The 20,746-nt window shown below is 32.3% G+C and overlaps 2 protein-coding genes across 2 annotated transcripts; both read right to left on the reverse strand.

Annotated features, from left to right (window-relative positions):
- Positions 1-9,585: 9,585 nt before the first annotated feature.
- On the reverse strand, positions 9,586-11,448 carry LOC108908119 (protein Cep78 homolog). The gene has a single exon (XM_018712041.1). The coding sequence runs from the start codon at positions 11,446-11,448 to the stop codon at positions 9,586-9,588; it is 1,863 nt and encodes a 620-aa protein (XP_018567557.1).
- A 6,288-nt stretch (positions 11,449-17,736) lies between these two features.
- LOC108908121 lies at positions 17,737-20,649 on the reverse strand. Its single transcript, XM_018712044.1, has 3 exons — positions 20,253-20,649; positions 18,015-18,246; positions 17,737-17,955 (listed from the first exon to the last, which is right to left on the reverse strand). Exons 1-3 carry the CDS (start codon positions 20,610-20,612, stop codon positions 17,939-17,941), a joined length of 609 nt encoding a protein of 202 aa, XP_018567560.1. The 5' UTR covers positions 20,613-20,649; the 3' UTR covers positions 17,737-17,938.
- Between the last annotated feature and the right edge of the window lie 97 nt (positions 20,650-20,746).

A 20,746-nucleotide genomic window follows, 5' to 3' on the forward strand; every position in this document is an offset into this window, starting at 1 on the left:
GATACTAATATCTTTTTTCGATAGGACGTTTCCGTTTCCAAGAAAATCGCAAAATATGATTTTAAGACCCTTTTCGACGATATGCGCATGACAACTCAAATTCTCGGTATTTGAGTGTTGTATTTATTGAGATGAAAAAAAAAAGTTCCTATAAATTCGTTTCATACAGGACGTTATAAATAAAAGAATGGCAGGTGGTGAATAAAATTGAGAGGATCATAGACCACCTGAACTGACTGTATCTAATTCCAAAGCACGGGTACCAGTGAATGCAAACTGTGGAGAAGTGGAGTGTGCGAGTTAATCGGACCGCGCATACTTTGAACAGGTCCAGATTAAGCCATATTTTTACACTTATGACAAATATTCATTTTTTAAGTTTGGAATCCAGAAAATAATATATTTTAATGTCTTGATTATATTAAATAAACCTACAAAATAATTTAAATATTTATTGTCCTTTAAATTAATAATGTTAGTTTATTTAATATTTGTCTTTTCGTAGATTTTACTGAAATAAATATTTTGACTTCATGATTTATTCTCACATCAATATAATTTTCATATACAGCCCTTACAAGTTCTATTAAATTATTACAATTGTTAGGGAAATTACCAAATTGATGTTCATGCAAATTTTCAAATATGTTCACATTCAGAAAGTTTTTTAATACATGATACACTATTTTATTTTTCTGTAGCTTGGGTGTACTGTTTTTATAGTTATTAAAAAAATTATAATTTTTTCTGTTTCTTAAATTGTCATTTTTCTTTTTTAAACGACGTTTCATTTCTTTTTTTTTTGGTTTTTGGAAATGAAGGAAAGCCACCTAACTTCATATTTTAGTTTCTTCTTTCTTGGGGTATCATCACTAAAACGTTTATATAATCTTTTCATTATCCCTGACATTCAAAGTTGACATCGAAGATGTACTACTTAGGTCAAAATATGATGACTGCAACGTGGTAGGTTGGCTGATAGGAGACGTAAAAGAATCTGAAGTTTGGGACTGTTCATTTTCATAAAAACTATTAGTGAAGATAATTTTTATAAAATTATGTGGTGAACATTAAAATGTTCACTAAGTATTGAGAGAGCCCTACATGCAAAAAAAATCATTCAAATCGCACAGTCCAAGCAAATGTTACAGGAGTGTTCTAGGTCAAAGTTGCACACATTGTGTATATATAATATACATATAAAGTATAATTACTTAATATTTCTAATAGATTTAATGTGGGAACTGCATGTTTTGCTAGTTTGCGGGCTACATTTGTGTTGAAAATTAAAAAATTTTCTTCAAAGTGATTAGTTATACGTGAAAATTTTGATGGTATCCAATCCTGTGTTTTAAAAGCTTTCTACCTACCTATCTGTACTTTATGTCAACGTCCTTTGGAAATCTGTAAAAATTAAAATATTAGATTCGAAAAATCGAAGCAAGTATAAAAATTTGGTAACTATTTGTTTTACCATAAAAGGTGGGTATTCAGGATTCAGTACTCGGAAACAATATTCATAAATAGTGGAATTATTTTGTGAATAATAGGATATTCATGAATATTCAAGTACTCATGAATATCGAGAAGTTATGAATACCGAAAATTTATAAATACCTACTCGAGAATATACGTGGTGATGCACAGCTTATACAAAAATATTTGGGAATAGATGCGTCATGAAAAATGGAGTCGTATCGTAAAAAATATTAGTAAAATCCTTATAATTTCCGAGAAAAAAAATACTGAAGTAGTATTTTCAACCTTTACATCGCAGGAATACTGTAGTCTTTACCGCCATTCGAGTTATGCGCCATGCGCAATGCGCTCTATATCCACGTGGCCCCAGGTGATTCCAAATACTGAAATCCGATGTTAGTATTTACGTTTCTGCGATAGTGTTTACATTAGTTCTTCAAGTGTCAAAAATGGTTTACGTGTATAGCAACTCGGGAGTTGGATATCGTTTTATGGTGAAGCAAAACAACATTTATATTAATTCGTAGAAACTGGGTAAGACGGGCCCAAATGTGTTCTGAATCACCCTGTATTCTACCTATGTCGAATACAGTTTTGTCATAACCAGTTAGTTAAAGGGGTAGAAATAACTCATATTGATGTAATCAACAGTCTGAAAGCGGAGTCCTTTCAGCATTGATTTTAATTTGGAAATAAGAAAAAATCGCAAGGAGCCAGGTCCAGCGAGTAGGGAGGATGAGGGAGGAGAGTAATTTGATTTTTGGCACAAAACTGACAAATTGACAAAACTGAGTCTGCAGGTGCATTGGCATGAGTTGTCTCGCCATAACTCTGATCTCTTTTTGCGGATTTTTTCACATAACCAATGTAAAACGTCTTGATAGCACGTACAGACGGTTGACTGTTTCACTTTGAGGCAAGAATTTAAAATGTACAATTCAATTAGTCGATAAAAACAGTGAACATCACTTTGACATTGGATCGTGACTAAAGTACTTTCTTGGGGAGTGAAGATCCTTTGCCAATCCATTATAATGATTGAACTTTTGTCTCAATGTCATAGTCGTAAACACAGCTTTCGTCTCCCGTTATGATCTTTTGAATGAATGTTTTACCGTCATTGGATTGTTCAAGGAGATGCGGTCCACATGATTTTCTTACTGTTGTTCCGTCATTAAACGAGGAACAAATTTTGCTGCAACTCCATGCACGTTCAATTTTTCAGTCAAAATTTCATGGCATGATCCAATTGAGATGTCAACTTCTTCTGCAATTTCTTTGACGCTCAATCGGCGATTTGCATGTACCAGATCTTTTTTGTGTTTCAAATCGTATTTTGCAATCTTCGAATAGAGATAAAAGTGCCTTTTTTAATTCACCTTACTCTTTCTGAAAACGCCACTATTTTTTGCGAAAATTTAAATAGTGTAAAGGCAATGTTATGTTACAGACTTATTAGGTACCCCTACAAAATTTGAATTAATATTGTCAACCAATTTGCAAGATAAAAACAAAAACAGATTTTTTATTAAGAAATCGTTATTATTTGATGTAACCGCCATTTTCAAAATTTTCTACATTTTTTTTAATTAATTTTTTAATTAATATTACATACGTTCAAATACAATACTATCTACTGACTTCATATCATATTCAAGTGATTTTATTTTCAATTTCATATCTGACCAAATGTGGCTTTCTTATTTAGTTGCTATGTATGGCACAAAGATCAACAACATTGACATTGACGCTATGATATTAATCAAACATATCTCGGTTGTCATCATATCAAACTTAAAATGTATTCTTTTGATTAAGATACCTAATAATATTTTTTGCGGGTGACGTACGGCATAATTTAGATCAGATGAAAGGAAACTGATACAAACTACAACTGTTCTGATTAGTTTGTTTAGTTAAGTGAATAGCCCGTGTAAACGTTTAATTATTCACAGGCTTTAAAGGATCGTCCACTGCATGATTAACAAATGACAAGCCTACAAGAGGTATCTGCTTCTATAACCTACAGTTTTGTCACCAAACAGAGAACTAGAATAATATCTAATAGAAAAAAAAATTGGACAGATATTAAATTTGTTGATTATTTATAACAAATGGAAAAATTTACTACTTTCTGGTGATTTGATTAAAAAGGTACATAACAATGTCTGAATATGGTAATAAAATTATTGGAGCTATCGAGAATTGTTCATGAGTGCAATAAGTATAATAAAATTTTCAACTCATGTTTTGTGATCATCCTCCGACGCGACAGACAATTTTTTGGGGGCTCAGATTTTCTTCTTTTCTTCTACTAGTTACAGATCTTCCTCATCAGTTGCTTGTACTGCTACGCCTCTATGGGCCGATAATGGAACAGAGCTAGTACCATGAAGTCTTTGGACAATTTGTAACTCCATTCTTTATTTGGTACCGACCTGAAGATTTGCACATATTGCACATACACTTGCATTTGTATTTTCCAGTACAGCTCAGCATTTTCTCCAGTTTCAAAGTTCTTCTTGAAACGTCAAGAAGCTTAAACTGCCCACTTGGTAACTAGCCTGAGAATTTCAGCCATTGGTACTACTTGCCAAGGAAGCCAAGAAACTAAACTGAGAATGATTTCCAATTGATCTCATTGAGAATAAAATAGTTTATAGACCTTTAAAATTTCATTTCAGCGATGTTGCAGAAAAATCCTCTTCAGAAGCGCACTTTGAAGGGGTTCTAGCTCCCTTGGAAAGTATTTTTGGGCCCATGTTAATTATAACCTTTTTCTTATCTTTTATAGCAGAATCTACTTATAAGTTATTGTACACTAATTTTGTGACACAGTATAAGCACTATTTCTGATCACTTTCTTACCGTATGGTAAGAACCATACAGAACCTTACTGTTGGCTAAAGTAAAAATTAAACCTATCGATAACTATGTTAATTATAGAGATTTTAAGCACTTTAATGACCAACAGTTTTATAGTGACATAGCTGACATAAATTGAAACCATATTTACTCCTCGAATGACGTAGATCTACAGGTTGATTACTTTAATTTTAATGTACTGGCTGTGTTAAACAACCGTGCTCCACTTAGAACAGTCAGAGTTACTAAATCTCATTGCCCTTGGTTAACTGTAACTATTAGAGATATGATAAAACTACGTGACAATGCGTTTTGCAGATATAAGTTGTCCAAGACTCAAAATAACTGGACTTATTACAAGCAAATTCGCAACTATGTCACTGGTGCAATCAGGCGTGAAAAGAAAGCTTATATTCAATTTTCCGTGCGTCAAAAAAATAGCAAAATATTATGGAACACTTTTAGAGAGTTAACTGTTATTGAAAATAAACGATCATCTGATCTTCCATCTATATTTAATGATGTAAACTCAGTAAATTAATTTTTTAATACTATCCTTAGTGTCAATAAAACCCAAGTTTGCATTGATATGTTGTCAAAATATGATCGTCCATTAAACGTAGTGAATGATTTTAAGTTTTCCCCAGTCCAACCCCATGAAGTTGTTAAAGTAATTAATAAATTAAAAAGCAATTCTGTCGGTTCAGATCAGATTTCGTTAAGAATAATTAGAATGATTTCATTTCATTTACTACATCATATAACCAATATCTTAAATACTGCAATTGCAACCAACAGTTTCCCTTCTAATTGGAAGGATGCATATATCATACGTCTAGCCAGTCTCGAACCCTACTGAATACTTGCATCTTAGACCCATCAGTCTATTACCTACTATGTCAAAAATTTTAGAATCAATAATGAAAGGTCAAATCTGTTCTTATGTCTTTAGCAATAAAATAATACCTGCAGTACAATCCGGATTTCGTGCACAACATAGCACTACGACCGCTCTTTTAAATGTTACTGATGACATATTACGTGCCACTGATACCCAGAAATTAACGTGCCTCGTGTTATTAGATTATAGTAAGGCGTTTGACTCTTTGGAGCATGACTTACTCTGTAGAAAGCTAAATTTCTTTGGATTTAGTATTAATGCTGTCTCTTTTATACGTAATTATTTAAGTAATCGTGTTCATAGTGTTTCACTTAATTCTGAGATTTCTAGCCCATTACCGCTTAGATTGGGAGTACCTCAAGGCTCCATATTAGGACCCTTGTTATTTTCAATTTATATATCCGACTTTCATACATTTATAAATAGCTGTAATATACATCATTATGCTGATATACGCAGATTTACCACTCATTTAGTTTTGATCAATACAATGCTGCAGAACAGTTGATTAGTTCTGATCTGAATTCACTACATAATATATCACTGGCCCATAATTTAAAATTGAACGCTAATAAATCTGCTATGATACTTTTTGGGTTCAAGGCAAAAAGACATATCATTCGTCATAGAATAAATATCAAATTGAATGATGAGGCCTGCAGTCGATAGCTGGAAAAATTTAGGTGTATGGATCGACTCTGATTTGAGGTTTGTTAAACATGTTAATTATCTGTCCAAATCAAGTCATAATATCCTCAAAAAGCTTTACTCTCAAAGACATATATTAGACTTTAAAATAAAATTGCAACTTTGTGAGACACTCATTTTCTCAAAATTGTCATATGCCGATACTGTTTATGGTCCTGCACTATTGGAACGCGATGCCAATAGATTACAACTATTACAAAACGCATGTCTTCGATTTGCTACAGGACTGCGTAAATTTGATCATGTGAGCAATAAATTTACTGAAGTTAATTGGATGAAACTCGATAAACTGCGTGCTATTCATGGTTTTTGCCTCGTACATAAAATTTTAATCATGCGTACACCTGAATATCTATTCAACAAACTTATACTTCTGTACTCGAATTACACTAACACGAGAAAGAAGCACTTATTACTTATACCTAAACACTCGTCTGCCACTATGAAACGTAGTTTCTCATATACATCTAGTAAGTGTTATAACAACTTGCCTCCACAATTCAGACATTACTCAATTTTTAATTTTAAAAAGAAAATAAAAGAATTTGTGTGTCATACGGATAGGTAATTATCAGGAAACGGATTCTGCCAGGTTTCGGACTTCACTTGGGTTCATTTATTTATTTATTGTTAGCATTTATTGTTAGCATTTTGTTATTATTATTAATGTATTATTAAGGTATAATTAGTATTTTCTGATTTGTTCTTTATTAGGTAATGTTTCTCTGTGTTTTTTATTATGTAATTTTTGTTATTGCTACAATTATTGTATAAATTTAAATTAATTTAAGGTTAAGTTGAAAAGCAGCCTTGGCTGATACTTCACCTTTTCATTGTATACTTACTGACAATGAATAAAGACCATTTATTATTATTATTATTATTATCATTATCATTATCATTATCATTATCATTATCATTATCATTATTATTATTATTATTATTTAATTTTAGTAGCAACTAACTTTTTGATGCGATGTAGATTTAACTAAGAAAAACATATTAACATAAACCAATGCAATTAAATTAGACATATCTACAGGGTGTGGCGTGTATAATCTATAAAAATTAGTATACAGCTTCCTAACGATATTTGTAATGAAAAGTCATGTGAAAAAGTTCTATTTTGCGTTTTTTTTTTCTTAAATTAAAGTTCAATTAATCATAGATCAAAATATTTTCTCTGGAACGGTCCTGTCCGTCTGCTATACGATGAGATAGAAACATACTTCTCAATTTTTGGGGAATTTTTTAATGCAAAAGTATAAACTAAGAAAAATAGATATTTAAAAAAACTGATATTTTCTTATTATAACAATTAATAATAATTCCTAACTTAAATGCATTGTGCTACAGGAATAGTTCGCAAACAAAACCACATCCGTAAGCATCTGTAGTTGCCAATTGCGTGCACTAAACAAACTCCATTAAAATATAGAACAAAATGAAATAAAACTTATCATTTCTAGAGAAAATGTTGAAATTGATCCCCATTAGCGCGGATACAGACATGACACCGACGCACCCAATTTTGGCGAATATTTTTATAAATTCTAGATGTTGCCCTAATTGCATCAGCAGCTTCAAGTATACGGTTTCGCAATTCTTCCACCGTTGCAATTGGAGTATTGTAAACTAATGACTTCAAGTGACTGCAAAGATAAAAGTCCATTGGAGTTAGATCGAGTGACCACGCTAGCAACGGCACAGGACCAACGCGTCCAGTCAATCCCTGAGGAAGCATTTCGTTCAAAAGTGTCGTTACTTCTCGAGTACTGTGTGGATGGGCCCCATCTTGAAGATAAAACATGTGTGCCAGAACTTGTAATGCCACATTGTCCAATAATTGAGGCAACCGGTTCTCCAAAAAGTCAGCATATGTTGGTCCATTTAGTCGTCCGTCAAAGAAATTGGGACCCACAAGTTCATCGCCTATTATGCCAGCCCAAACATTTACCGAGAACCGATGTTGAAAATGAGTTTCCCTAATCGCGTCAGGATTTTCATCGGCCCGTATGTGTATATTATGGAAATTCACTTCATCACGGGTAAATGTCGCCTCATCTGTTACACAAACATAAGCAGGAAAGTCTACTTGATTGGCACATTGCCATAAAAGCCATCTGCAAAAACGCATTCGGGTTTAAAATATGTTGAACTGGTTGCAGATGATAGGGGTGCAACAGCTGGCATCTTAAGATGCGATGTACGGTACAAGATAAGGTTCCTACTTGCTGGGCGAGTCGTCGAGTACTAATTGTGGGGTCTTCGTCAAGATTTTCCAACACTGCATATTCAACATTGCTGACCACACTTTCGGTATCTCACAATCACTGAACGCACTGTAGAATTGTATTTGCACATGGGGGAGGGGGGGTGACACTGTGGCCATCGTTCCCGGTACAACCTAGTCGCCGCGAGCGCATTTTCTCCGGCTGCACCATACACTAATACCATATCGACACGGTCGGAAATGCATTGTTTCCTCTGTTCATTGTAAAACTAGTTTGTGCACAAACTAGAATATTAAGCAAAGTAAGAAATAAGAATCTCGTTTTTAATGTTATCTGCACGCTATTCTTATTTTTTACTTCTTTATAAAAATTACACTGTCACTATCGTGGAATTACAAAATAAAAACTTTTGTCTGAAATCTTTCACTTTTTAATAGTGATGGGTCGATGGACGATGATTAATATTTAATAATTAAGTGAATAATGAATTCAATACAAATACAAAATCAGTTGACTGCACAAATTTTTTGTGCCTAACCTTCTTTTAGTATTACTGGTATTAGATTATACCGACTTAAATTATAAGCGAGATGCAAGCTTGGGCCGCATAAAAGCATTTCCAAAGTTTTTAATTAATAACACAGGGTCGGCCTTCATTTCCGTTAAACTTGAACTAATTTACAAAAAAAAAAAAAAAACGCGAAGATAGAACTTTTTCGTATATGACTTTTCTATTACAAATATCATTAGCAAGCTGTAGATTAATTTTTATAGATTCTACACGCCACACCTTAAATATTTATATTTATATATAGAAAAGCACTTACCTAACAGAAAGTCTAGACCAATTCGTTAATTCCTAATCTGAAAAATGTTGTCAACTATTTTAAAATTTTCTAAATTTAAATACTTCTCACTACACTAATGTAAAAGCAAAATTGAATTCAGATATAATTATTAATTTTCAGGTATGCACCCGTTTTCAGATAAACCAATAATATCAATGGCAAATTAAAAGTTAATTTAAGTATAATTAATTGCTGTCGATTAACTACCATTAAATATATTTTTGCTGCACGAAGAGTAAAATAACTGCAGGTGGTTTATGATATATTACAAATTTGGTACACAGTTATATGGATTTATTCTATCACAACAAATTGCATGTGTCTGATGGTCAGCTCCGGCATAAATTGATATATTGCTGTCGTTACATAAACCAAAGACAAATAGCTATAATAACATCGTCTGACACTAACAACTAGGTTTATAAAAGTTGTACAACTATACTGATGAACTAACTGGGAAACGATTTATAGTACGATATAACTTTTAGATTTCTCCATGTCTTATCTGTAACTTACAGAATAAATTCGTAAAATTAATACCTTACACAAATTATCTTTTCTGATTTTCTTTAATAAAATATTTGGAATTACACGTCGCATTTCGATTTGTACTCGAGATAGCGCTATTAGCAAGCTTTAATTCTTCCATGTAATTAATTAAAGACACCTGGCTATCTGAGACATCATTAGACACATCCTTTTTTTCACATGTATAGGTTCTACAGGATTCTGCATCATTTATGTAGCAACTCAGCATATTTTGATCATCTTTATCATCCTCAACTTTGCTCCCACTATTTACTAAAGTTTCTAATATCTTATAAGCATCGTTCACTACCTTAGAGGAATAACCGTTTTTATATATATTGAGCACACCATTACAAGCTACTCCGTTCTTATATCCATTCGCTTTCCCAATGCACTCTTGCTCGTTTTTATTACAATAACCGTTCTTTTTGGAATTAGCTGTTTTACATTTGTCTTGTTTAGTCTTTTTCTTCACATCGCCTGCTGCAGAGATGCTCTTCTTTGCCTTTATTCCGATTGCGCTTATTATTGTTTTCAAAGTGGAGGATTTTTCATCAGTCTTCGTGGCGCTTTGAATTTCCTCCAATTTATGTTCCAATACTTCATTACGCTTTTCTATTTCTTTACGTTTCTGTATTTCAGCCTCTAATCTGGAGTTTAGTTCTAAAACTTTGCGTTCGTTCTCGTTCAATTGGTTCTTTTCTTTATCTGTCATTTTCGTAACATTTTGAACTGTTTTAGATTTCCTTACTGGTTGCACAAATGTCGATGTGCTGTTTTTTGATAAGTTTCCCATTGGCGCTGATTTAGTTTTATATAAGTTGTTCACAGCAAAAGAAAACTTGGAAGAAGAATCATGAAGTGAGTTCCAAGTGAGGGAAACTGCGGTATTACCCCACTGATATTCTGGTGGGTGTCCAAACTGTTTTTCTCTCAACAGCTGTAGAATCCTGTTAACTGTTGATATGCACATCATGTCATTTTGTCTCAAGTCCACTATTTCTAAGGATTTGTTATATTCGACTACATTTATGGTTTTACTCGATATATTTTCTGTTATCCCACACCTTTGTACATCTAATGCCTTTATCCAAAGATCATCCTCCAGCTCGTCTAAAATATAATTAAACCCATTGTCTCCTAAATCTGGGTTACAATTAATAGTAATTCTTTTAATTCCTCGCATAACTCCAGACATTGGATCTTCGTAACGAAGGGAGTTGTGCCAACTCTCACAGTATCTGTTAATCTGTTGATACTTTATTAATTTGGCTAACTGTTCGCCACTTTTTACAGTCAAACCACATCCAGAAAGATTGATTACCTCAACGTTTGGCGTAAAACGTAAATAAGCACAAACCAATTGGCAACCAACATCTTTTATTGGACAGTTGGCAAAAGATAATGATTTGATGGTTTTATTTTTCTTTAAAGCTTGTAACAGCGGCTCAAGGTAATCACTAAACATAGGTAAACCATCTAGTTCCAGGACTGTTAGAACTTCAGTGTGTCTTAGTGATATAGACAGAGATTTGGTTAGCTGTTTCAATATATACGCTGTCCAAAGTAAGCCAAAACGCCTCTTCATGTGTCTGGCCTTCTCTTCGGTGTCAATATCTTGCAAAAACTGACAATTACCTATTCTACTCTTGATCTGAATAACATGAAGACTGGTATCGTGACGAAGGGCACTGATGATGGGATTCCATTCTTCTAGCCTAAGACGGTCGGCCACGAAGTCTAAGACAGTCTGGCATTTGGGCTTGGCAGGTTTGACGGCGGGTGCAGGAGTGCAGTTTATACGGCGACATAGTTCGGTGTACCATACGTAGAACACATTAATGGGTTTCGGGTTGGTTCTAACCGACGATTTGGATGCATCCATTTTCAAGTAATAATTTTGGCGAAATTGTACTTACTTAACAATTAAAAACAAACAGCATTTTACAAATCTTGACAAATATAAAATTATTTTGACGTTTTGACACCACCTGAATAATAATTTGACAGATGACGATTGAATGAAACAAAATATTGGCCTTTATGCAACTAGCCATTGCCAAGTCTTACAACGAACTGTTTCTTGTTATTTAGAAACATAATTTAAATTGTGTTACTTTAGATACTGCTATTAAAATTTTGATTTTATTACAAATTACAATTTGTAAAGGGAAAAATAAATTGAAACAAAATTAAAATGACAGCATTAACACTAACGCTCTCTACTTTCCACATATACCTATTAGTCCAGACGGTATCTGTTTGAAAAAGCCATATTTGGGTGAATCGTATATCCACGGAGATTTTTGGCTTTTTGGCTTTCAAATATCACTAGAAATGAAATTTTTTCTATGCGCATAAAAAAACGTGGGCTTAACTTTTGGCGGCACAATATGTTAAGAAAATTCGAAAAATGTAATATTTTTCTTCCTATTTAATTATGTATATTTTCAATAGTTGATTTTAGGCGAAAATGGAAGAGGAAAAAAATGTTTGTAATTAATTTTTTTACAAAACATGACTAGTTACAATTCGAATGAATCATGATTAATATGGTAAAAATCGAAAAAATCGCAAAAATGGGGTTAAAAAACAATACTTTTTAGGGATTTTTTTGGAGTATTTAAATTGGGTATAGGACCTTTATACTTGGCTAAAGAAAATTTCATGTTATGTGGAATCATCACACCAAATTACATCAAAATCGGTTCCATAGATTTTGCATAATAATATTGCAACCCAGATTTTGAAAAAAAATTGCAAATTTTCAAAATTTTGCACAGCAAAAACAAAGGCCCTTGGATGCTTGAAAATTTAATCATATATAGAAGGGCTCTCAAGATTTCAAACTTTTTTTGAAAAATTCGAATCCGTCAATTAGGAGAGCTTTGGCGCTTGTTTAAACATTGGTCGAATTTTTGTACTTATAAACAATTAGAATAACTTTGTTCAATTCAATCAAATCAAATTTGTTAAACCATGTTTTAAAAGCTCTTGGAAAGACGCTTCTTTAAAAAAAACAGATCGATTGGTCACCCCAAAAAATTCCCAAAAAAAGTATTGTTTTTTTAACCCCATTTTTGCGATTTTTTCGATTTTTACCATAATAATCATGATTCATTCGATTTATAGCTAGTCATGTTTTGTAAAAATTTTAATAACAATCATTTTTTTCCTCTTCCATTTTCGCCTAAAATCAACTCTTGAAAAGATACATAATTAAATAGGAAGAAAAATATGACATATTTCGATTTTATTTAACATATTGTGCCGCTAAAAGTTAAGCCCACTTTTTTTTATGCACATAGAAAAATTTTAATTTCTAGCGATATTTGAAAGCCAAAAAGCCAAAAATCTCCGTGAATATACGATTCACCCAAACCAAAACAGATACACCTAGTCTATATGTGATTTTTATAATCAACAAATTTTCATTGAAAAAAAAAATGAATTTTTATTACTTACATTTACAGAAGTCTTAGCGTAAAATGCTCATGGTTTTTCATAAAACTTAATTTATTTAAGAAATACTTTCAGGTAAACCACCTTGACCATTTCAAGGAATCTCAAAATCGATTTTTAAATGGTTATTATTGCTTCATTATATTTTAAAAAATATTTAACTTTAAATATATTTTTAGAAGCTGAGTAATGAATCATAAACGAACAGATCCGGAATATGCTTGTAAGTAATTTTTATTATTATATATTTAATACGTAGGGTATTTTCCAAGTCTATGCCACAACAGCAGAAAATTGGTCGTAAGAGAGAAAAAATAATAATTTCTTAAAATATAAAATCTATATACCTGAATCTTCTTACATAAACAACTTTTTAAAAGCATAATTGCATTTAACTAAAGTTAACTAACAATAAGTCTTTTTCTGTTTTCTGTACACAAGTAGTTAGTCACATAAATGTAATGAAAATGCAATATATTTGCTAAAGTTAACGCTTGCGCCATCTCTCACTGAATTACGAAAACTTCTTCCTTGGACAAACTGAACAAAAATTATCAACCTAATATTTCACTTCTTAGTTGAAGAATTCAGAATACATTGTTAAAAACTTATTTGCGTCTATGTATTTTTCCTAATGTATATGAATTTTCCTCCAGAATTAAATGTGGTAAACTGTTACAGCCTTTAGAGTTGCATTTACAGTTTTCTTTTAATACATCAGCAGTATTCTACACACACCATATAAGCGTTACGTAATATTACGATAGATGTCAGAAGTAGTTGGAACAGTTATCGTTTTAAAATTACTGATCTCGTCAATACTATTGTAGCGTTATTTATGTTTATAATGTACCATTGAAACTGGCATATTGTGTACGATGTATGTTATATAATGTAGCAATGAAACAAAAAAAAGGGGAAAAGACTGTAGAAAAGGGATTTGTTATAAACATTGCGTGCCATCAGAAGCGTATCTGTTTTTTATTTTATGGGTAAATATATTATCGATAAAAATATAGATAATACTTACTAAATACGAAATAAAATAAACTTCCACGTTTTCTTTAAAATTGTCTAATATCGTAGATATTTATTTATTTATTGTTACTAGAGACGCACCTTTCAAAAAATAAAAATATCAGATGTATTTCTGTGAAACCGTATATCTACGTCTTTGCATCATAATTTTTAATGTCAAATTTTAAATAAAAAAAATGAATCAATATTTTCAAGCAAAAGTTTAGCGTTTATAACAAACAAATAAATCAATTGTAAGGTTTGCAGTTTTTCCTAAGGGGAAATAAAGGGTAGAAATCATTTGTCGATTATTACGTTGACATGTGAATATTTGTTATCTGTCTTGCGGGTGTAAATATATGTGTAACTATAGGAAAACGTAAATGCCTCAGACAAATATCTGACATGGCCTCTTGTCGTAGCAGATCAAGACTTCTATCTAGGTACTTAATAAATGTATCAATGATTACTGAGTATATCAATGTACTTCGCTTCTATTTGTAATAATGACCATGTCCATTTAACATTAGACATATACAGTGTGTGATATGTCTACTGCACAATCAATAAGCAACTGTGATACTACTTCTTATCACCAAACTCTTTTATATACTAAACATCTAAACAAATCTAAGCATATTGTGGTCAACTCAAGGTGTGCAATGTAATATGTAATTTTGTGAGTTTGCCCACTAATCCACAAGTACAGGTGTTAATGAATGCAAAGAAAATACTCACAATGCACCCCACTTGAATACCATGACAAATACATCACAAGACACGTACGAAAACAGCCATGGATCTCTACACTGTCAGTACTGACGATCAAAACAGTAAAGTGTCTTAAATGCATAGACAACTTATTCACATCAAATGTCATTGAACTAATTAGTAATTAATTGGCCAATCAATTGTACAGATTAGCACCGTAATTCATAATATCCATTCAACAACAGTTACTAACACAAAATAATTCTTTCTATAACAACAACTCTTACTCAAATGACAGTTTACTATGCTATGAAAAGAACACTTACGTAAAAATTTCTTCAAAAAGAATATGCAATCTAATTAGTGATGCTCGTCAAATCAAATATCTAACTTCTCAATAAGTCAATACACAGTCAATACCTAAAGTGATATCTTTTCAAAGATTAGGTAAAAGGGACTCTGTGAAATTTGTAAACTAAACAAAACTAATGGGTATCAACTTACCGCTTGAGTTGTTTATAAATACCAGACGCCTACGCTGAGGTGAATATGTCCTAATACAGGATATAGCAAGAAATACTATCTTGCACAATATACAGGGTGTCCCATAAGCACATGATCAAAAAGGTACTGCGACGTTCTTTGGCTCAAAAGAAGACGATTTGACCTAACTTTCATTAAGAAAAAATGTCTGGTTCCTCTCTATTGACTGTCAAATTTCTTGAAAAAAAAATGTTTTTTGTAATATCTGGAGAATGTTACGATGGATTTTAATGAAACTTGCTATGGACTTGTTCCTAAGTAAAACTCATGTTTTGGTGAAGCAACCGCGTCCATCTGCCTTGGGCTAGTGTCTTGACGTGAGTGAAGAATTACCAGAACTTTTTATTTGGTCGCTGGAATTAATTCATTTTATTTAATATTGATGCATCAGTCCTTTTTCGAGATTTTCGTGCTCTTGGTAAAATCTTGTAACATTCATAGTTTTTATGCAAAAAATATGTTTTCAATTTCAGACAATCATTATCACTACTGCTCAAGCACAACAACTACTCACTACAATTACTATTATCCTAGTAGTAAGCGATGATGTCATTTTATAATCAATGATGAAATGTCAATCAATTCGTTTCGAATGGCGTTTTATAATGAAGAGATGACCCACTGATCAAAGTCTTAAGCGATGTTTTGTTAGAGCTGTACGCGACGCAAAGCAGACAGTCAGTTGTGCGCGTCGGACTTACGTTGGAATCTAGAACACAAGAAGATGCGTAGCCGGTTTGATAGATTCTGCTCAGGTGGACTCACGGTAGGCAGAAAATTATGTGCGTCGTCGGTTCAGTCGAAATCAAATTTAATTTGATTTCAACGAAGTCGTTCAGATGAGCTCACAGCGTACAGCTTTTATTTTTAACGAATTTTAAAATGGCAACCAAGTTTTCACCAAAGGAAGACGAGACATTAATTGATCTCGTACGATACATCTCCCATTGTATATGTATACCATCCTTTCCAAACATCTGTTAGAAAACATTCGAGCTTCACCTTTATTTTGACGACGACAACTAATTAAATTCAAAAGATCTTCTTCATGTTCTTCTTCCTCAATAAGTATTGGCAGCAAAAAATGTTCAGCCATTATCATGATAAAAATAAATTTTGCCAAAATAATATGAAATAATTTCGTCTGCATTTACCAGCATACAATCATAAGCACTAAATCTAACAAAACACCCCCCTTCAAAACAGATAAAGTTGAACGCTACAGATTGTGCTAACCGCGTATGTCGTCTGCGACGCACAGTTCTAACAAACCAAAGCTTTAGGGTTTTGCGAAGACAACTTAGGTGGGAGTGTATGCGGCTACGCGACGCGATACCCAAATCGAAGAGTTCCAAATTACCGATTTACATGGATTGAAAAGAGTTTGCGGGAGACTGGGAAATTTGGTGTTCGAGCCGTTGACTGTGTGGGTCGTCCTCAAGTACGAAATGCAGCAGTTGAGGGAGACGTTTTAAATAGGATCGCTGAAGATCCAAATATCAGTACTCGCCGTCTGACAGTGGAATTTGGCGGACCAAACAGTACAATTAATCGAATTATAAGACAGCAGCTTCTCCATCCTTATCATGCGATGTCTATTCAGGAGCTTTTACTATACCATTTTGAGAGAAGACTTCAATTTCGCCCCTTTATTTAAGGAGCGTCGGCACGTGATCCAAATTTTTTTTATGCAGAAGAAATCCCTCATGTGAGGCGTATTAACCACTTTTAGGTGGAATTTCCAATAAATGTTTGGGCCGGGATCATCGGTGACATCCTTCTGGGTCCTTATGTCAGGCCGCACCGCTTGACTAGAGAAAATTATTTCAATTTTTTGACGAATACTTTTCCGGTTCTAATGGAAGATGTCCTTCTCGATCTTCGTACTCAGATGTGGTTCATGCACGATGGTGCTCCTCCGCAGTTTAGTGCACATGTAACTGCACATTTAAATAATACTTTTCCACACAAGTGGATCGGAAGAAGAGGGAGAGATGTTCCTGTCGAATGGCCCCCCAGGTCCCCCAACTTAACGTTGTTAGATTTTTTTCTATGAAGAGCCTTGAAGAATAAATATCGCAGTACCTTTTTGATCATGTGCTTATGGAACACCCTATATATTGATTCTATGGTTGCTTTATTTATCATCCATCGTTTATGACTTGATGTATTTAAGTTAGAAGATACTATATACTTATGTATTTTTGACAAAAGAATATTTTGTGTTGGAAACAATTCAACATTTACAACATTTTTTCTTATAAATAAATATTTGAAATTACTGCTTACTGTTCGTTATTCCAGGTATTATGATATAAATAGTTAGTAAGTAGTATATTTATCTTTATAGTAACCGCGTTTTGTTGTTTCTGACTTACTGTAATTACTGAAGTTAGGTACATACAACAATCTCTAACTTATGAAAATGATAGCTACTAAAATGTCATGACACTGTTTATTTTATCACAAAGATATGGAATTATAAAATTTAAATATTTCACATCCGTTAATATCCAAAGACTTATAGTATTAGGTTGAATATTCAAGGTATATTTTTTACAACTTCCAGCATTATAAGAAGTTATAAATAATGTGATAATCACTGAGCCTTCTTCTGGTATATAACGTTTTGTGGATCTCATTTAACCATTCTGTTCATCTGTAAAGATATATATTAGTCATCAGGAACGATTAAATTGGAATAAATTGGATACTAACCCTTAGCAGAGAGCAACTGTAACCACAAGCACTTCTGTATGATTTCCCTCCAAGTATTCTGCATCTCTTCTGTTTTTGCCTCCAATTGATACTCGATATCGTTTTTGCTGTACTTGCTATGCGTAAAGTCTTTAAGTAGCAGCTTCTTTTTGTTGTGGGTGAGAGGTGCCAAACTTAGGTTACTTATTTTTATGCTGGCGTAATAGTAATATGTTTCTTCCTTTTTATGTTCCTAGAACAATATGTGCGTAACATATTTCAGACAGTTTTAAAGGTTATCTAAATCCAGAATCAGTTGTAGTAACTGTTTAAATTAAATATGATAAAATAGGTAGGCATCTACAGGGTGTACCGTCAGATTTAAAAATCAGTACTGAGCAGAAAAAAAAACATTATCTCATAAAATCTTTTTCAGTGTCATCTTGTAAGTCTAACAGCTTTTTAAGATAATACTTTATAAACTTCAACATTACTTCAACCTTATTTTGATTTGCTTTATTATTCATTCAAAAGCACTTTCTGAATATGAATGTGCTTGTATTTGTAAAACTTAAAGAGGATGAATATAATTAATCGTGCTATTTTTAGTGCTGTTTCGATTGAAAAAGTATTGTTATTATGAGTAATCTCTTTCTAGTTTTGATAAAAAATTAATCAAAACAACAAATTATAACATCTATAATCTGTTTTTTAATAAGACTTACTGTCGTTTCAACTATAACTTATATGTTGTGCACCATCATAATTATCATTAACATTTTTATTACTTTTCGATTCAGGGAAAAAGTGTAAGGTTAAAAGTCGTCGGAAACTATTTTCATTTTTGGATACCTAAATAGTATTTGAAACATTATCTGAAGTTACTTATTTCTTAAAAAATAATAATTAATTCAATAAAACCTTGCACCAAAAAACTACATATGTTCATAAAGGATAATCCTTGATACTGATCCTTTTGACAGAAGAGGTTTTTCTAAATTTTTTAAATTATTATCACTGGTGGAAAAATACCCGATAAATAAAAAAAACAAAATAGTATGTAAGCCGTAGGGCATGGGCTTAAAATGTTTTTTTTTTTAATAGAATTAATACAATCTGTACGATATTTGTTGAGATAGAATTTTAAGAAGACCCCTGCGTGCTTGGAATTAACCGCATTCGACACTCGAGGTAGAAAGACGGTGTGGCGTTCACCGTAGCAGTCTCAAAATATACTAGTGTCGTATATATGAGGTATGGTAGTTTGGTTATATTTTCATTGGAAAAAATGTTTTGAAACGTTTACGTAATGTAGAATTTATTTAAATGATTTTACAAAATATTTTTAAAATGACGTGTCTGTGCCTCAATATTCTGTTAAATACATTTTTGTATATATTTTCCTACTCCTTTAAAAAAGTGAGGGTTAATATGTAAATAAGAAAAGACTCAAACTTGAACGAGGATAATACCTACCTACTTTCTTTATTTTTGACATGTTAAAGTCTAACATCCTGTATAATTTTAAATTTATCTACACTAATCTAATTTGTACAAAACCTATAAAAACTATGCAAAAAAGTCAACAAATCATTTTTACTCGAAATTTGTATTTTGTATTTTAGAAAAGAAAAAAAAAATAGCGCGTTATAATTTTTGAAAAAAAATGTAACCAGAACGCCTTATGAATACCCCACTAGTTTTAGGTCATACCAAATTTCATTCCGATAGTTTCATTTGTTTAAATCCCAAAAAGCGGTGTTGCTTTGAGAACAAGTTTATCTGGCAAAGTGCCATTATTTTTACTTACTAAATTTCCTTGGTTAAAATTCGCGGTACATAATTTAGTAAAGTCAATAATATTTTTTACAGTGTAACTAAGTTCTGTTCAACATATTAGTCTTACGATATTTTCGTTTGGTCATATCCCTCTTGCTTTTAGAGACAGTTCATCAAACTTTATGCCGCTGCAATTGTAAACGCTCAATATAAATATGTAAAATATGCAATTCTCCTAATAATAAAAGAAAAAGTAATATTGCCTTTACATTGTCCAAAATAAGTGTAAATGAACATAACATATTTTAAAAAATATGCTTATATTCACTCAAAAAAAAATTAATTAAAATAATTTAAAATTAACAATAATAATCATCCACTAAACTTCATGATTTAGTTATTCATTCTTATTAAAAATATGGTAACTAAAAACATGTCTTAAGCTATTTATAAAAAGGTATTATATATTTAAGTACTTACAGTGGTTAAGATCATTATTTTTTCAAACAAAAACACTATCAGCTTCTTTTTCTTGGGTTTCCTTAATTTAAATTTGTCTTTCATCAGTAATTTGCCATAACCAGATACATCGAATGGACACTCTTGTATCGAATTACATTCCAACGAAAAATTTTCTCTGTTAACTTCGTTTCTGTGGAAATTAGTAGGCTGGGAAATATAACTCAGTCCCGTATCCGAAACATTATCCTCTGTGCAATATGCAACAAACGACTGAGACTTGTTTTTTCTTACACTTGACCTTAGTTGTTTCCATAGTCTATTACTAAACGAATTTCTTCTGTTAGTCGTCTCAGTCTGTGCTGTCGCGGTGCCTTCCATACTAATATATAAATTTTCTGAGCGTCAGCATCCGTCACTGTATGTCAAACACCATTATTTTGCTTACTTGTATAAAAATATGTCTCAAGTTTCTTATCTTATCTGTTTATTACGCTGATATAATGTTATAAATT

The sequence above is a fragment of the Anoplophora glabripennis genome, unplaced genomic scaffold (genome assembly GCF_000390285.2).
Source record: "Anoplophora glabripennis isolate ALB-LARVAE unplaced genomic scaffold, Agla_2.0 scaffold339, whole genome shotgun sequence".
In the NCBI taxonomy this organism is placed as follows: Eukaryota; Metazoa; Arthropoda; class Insecta; order Coleoptera; family Cerambycidae; genus Anoplophora; species Anoplophora glabripennis.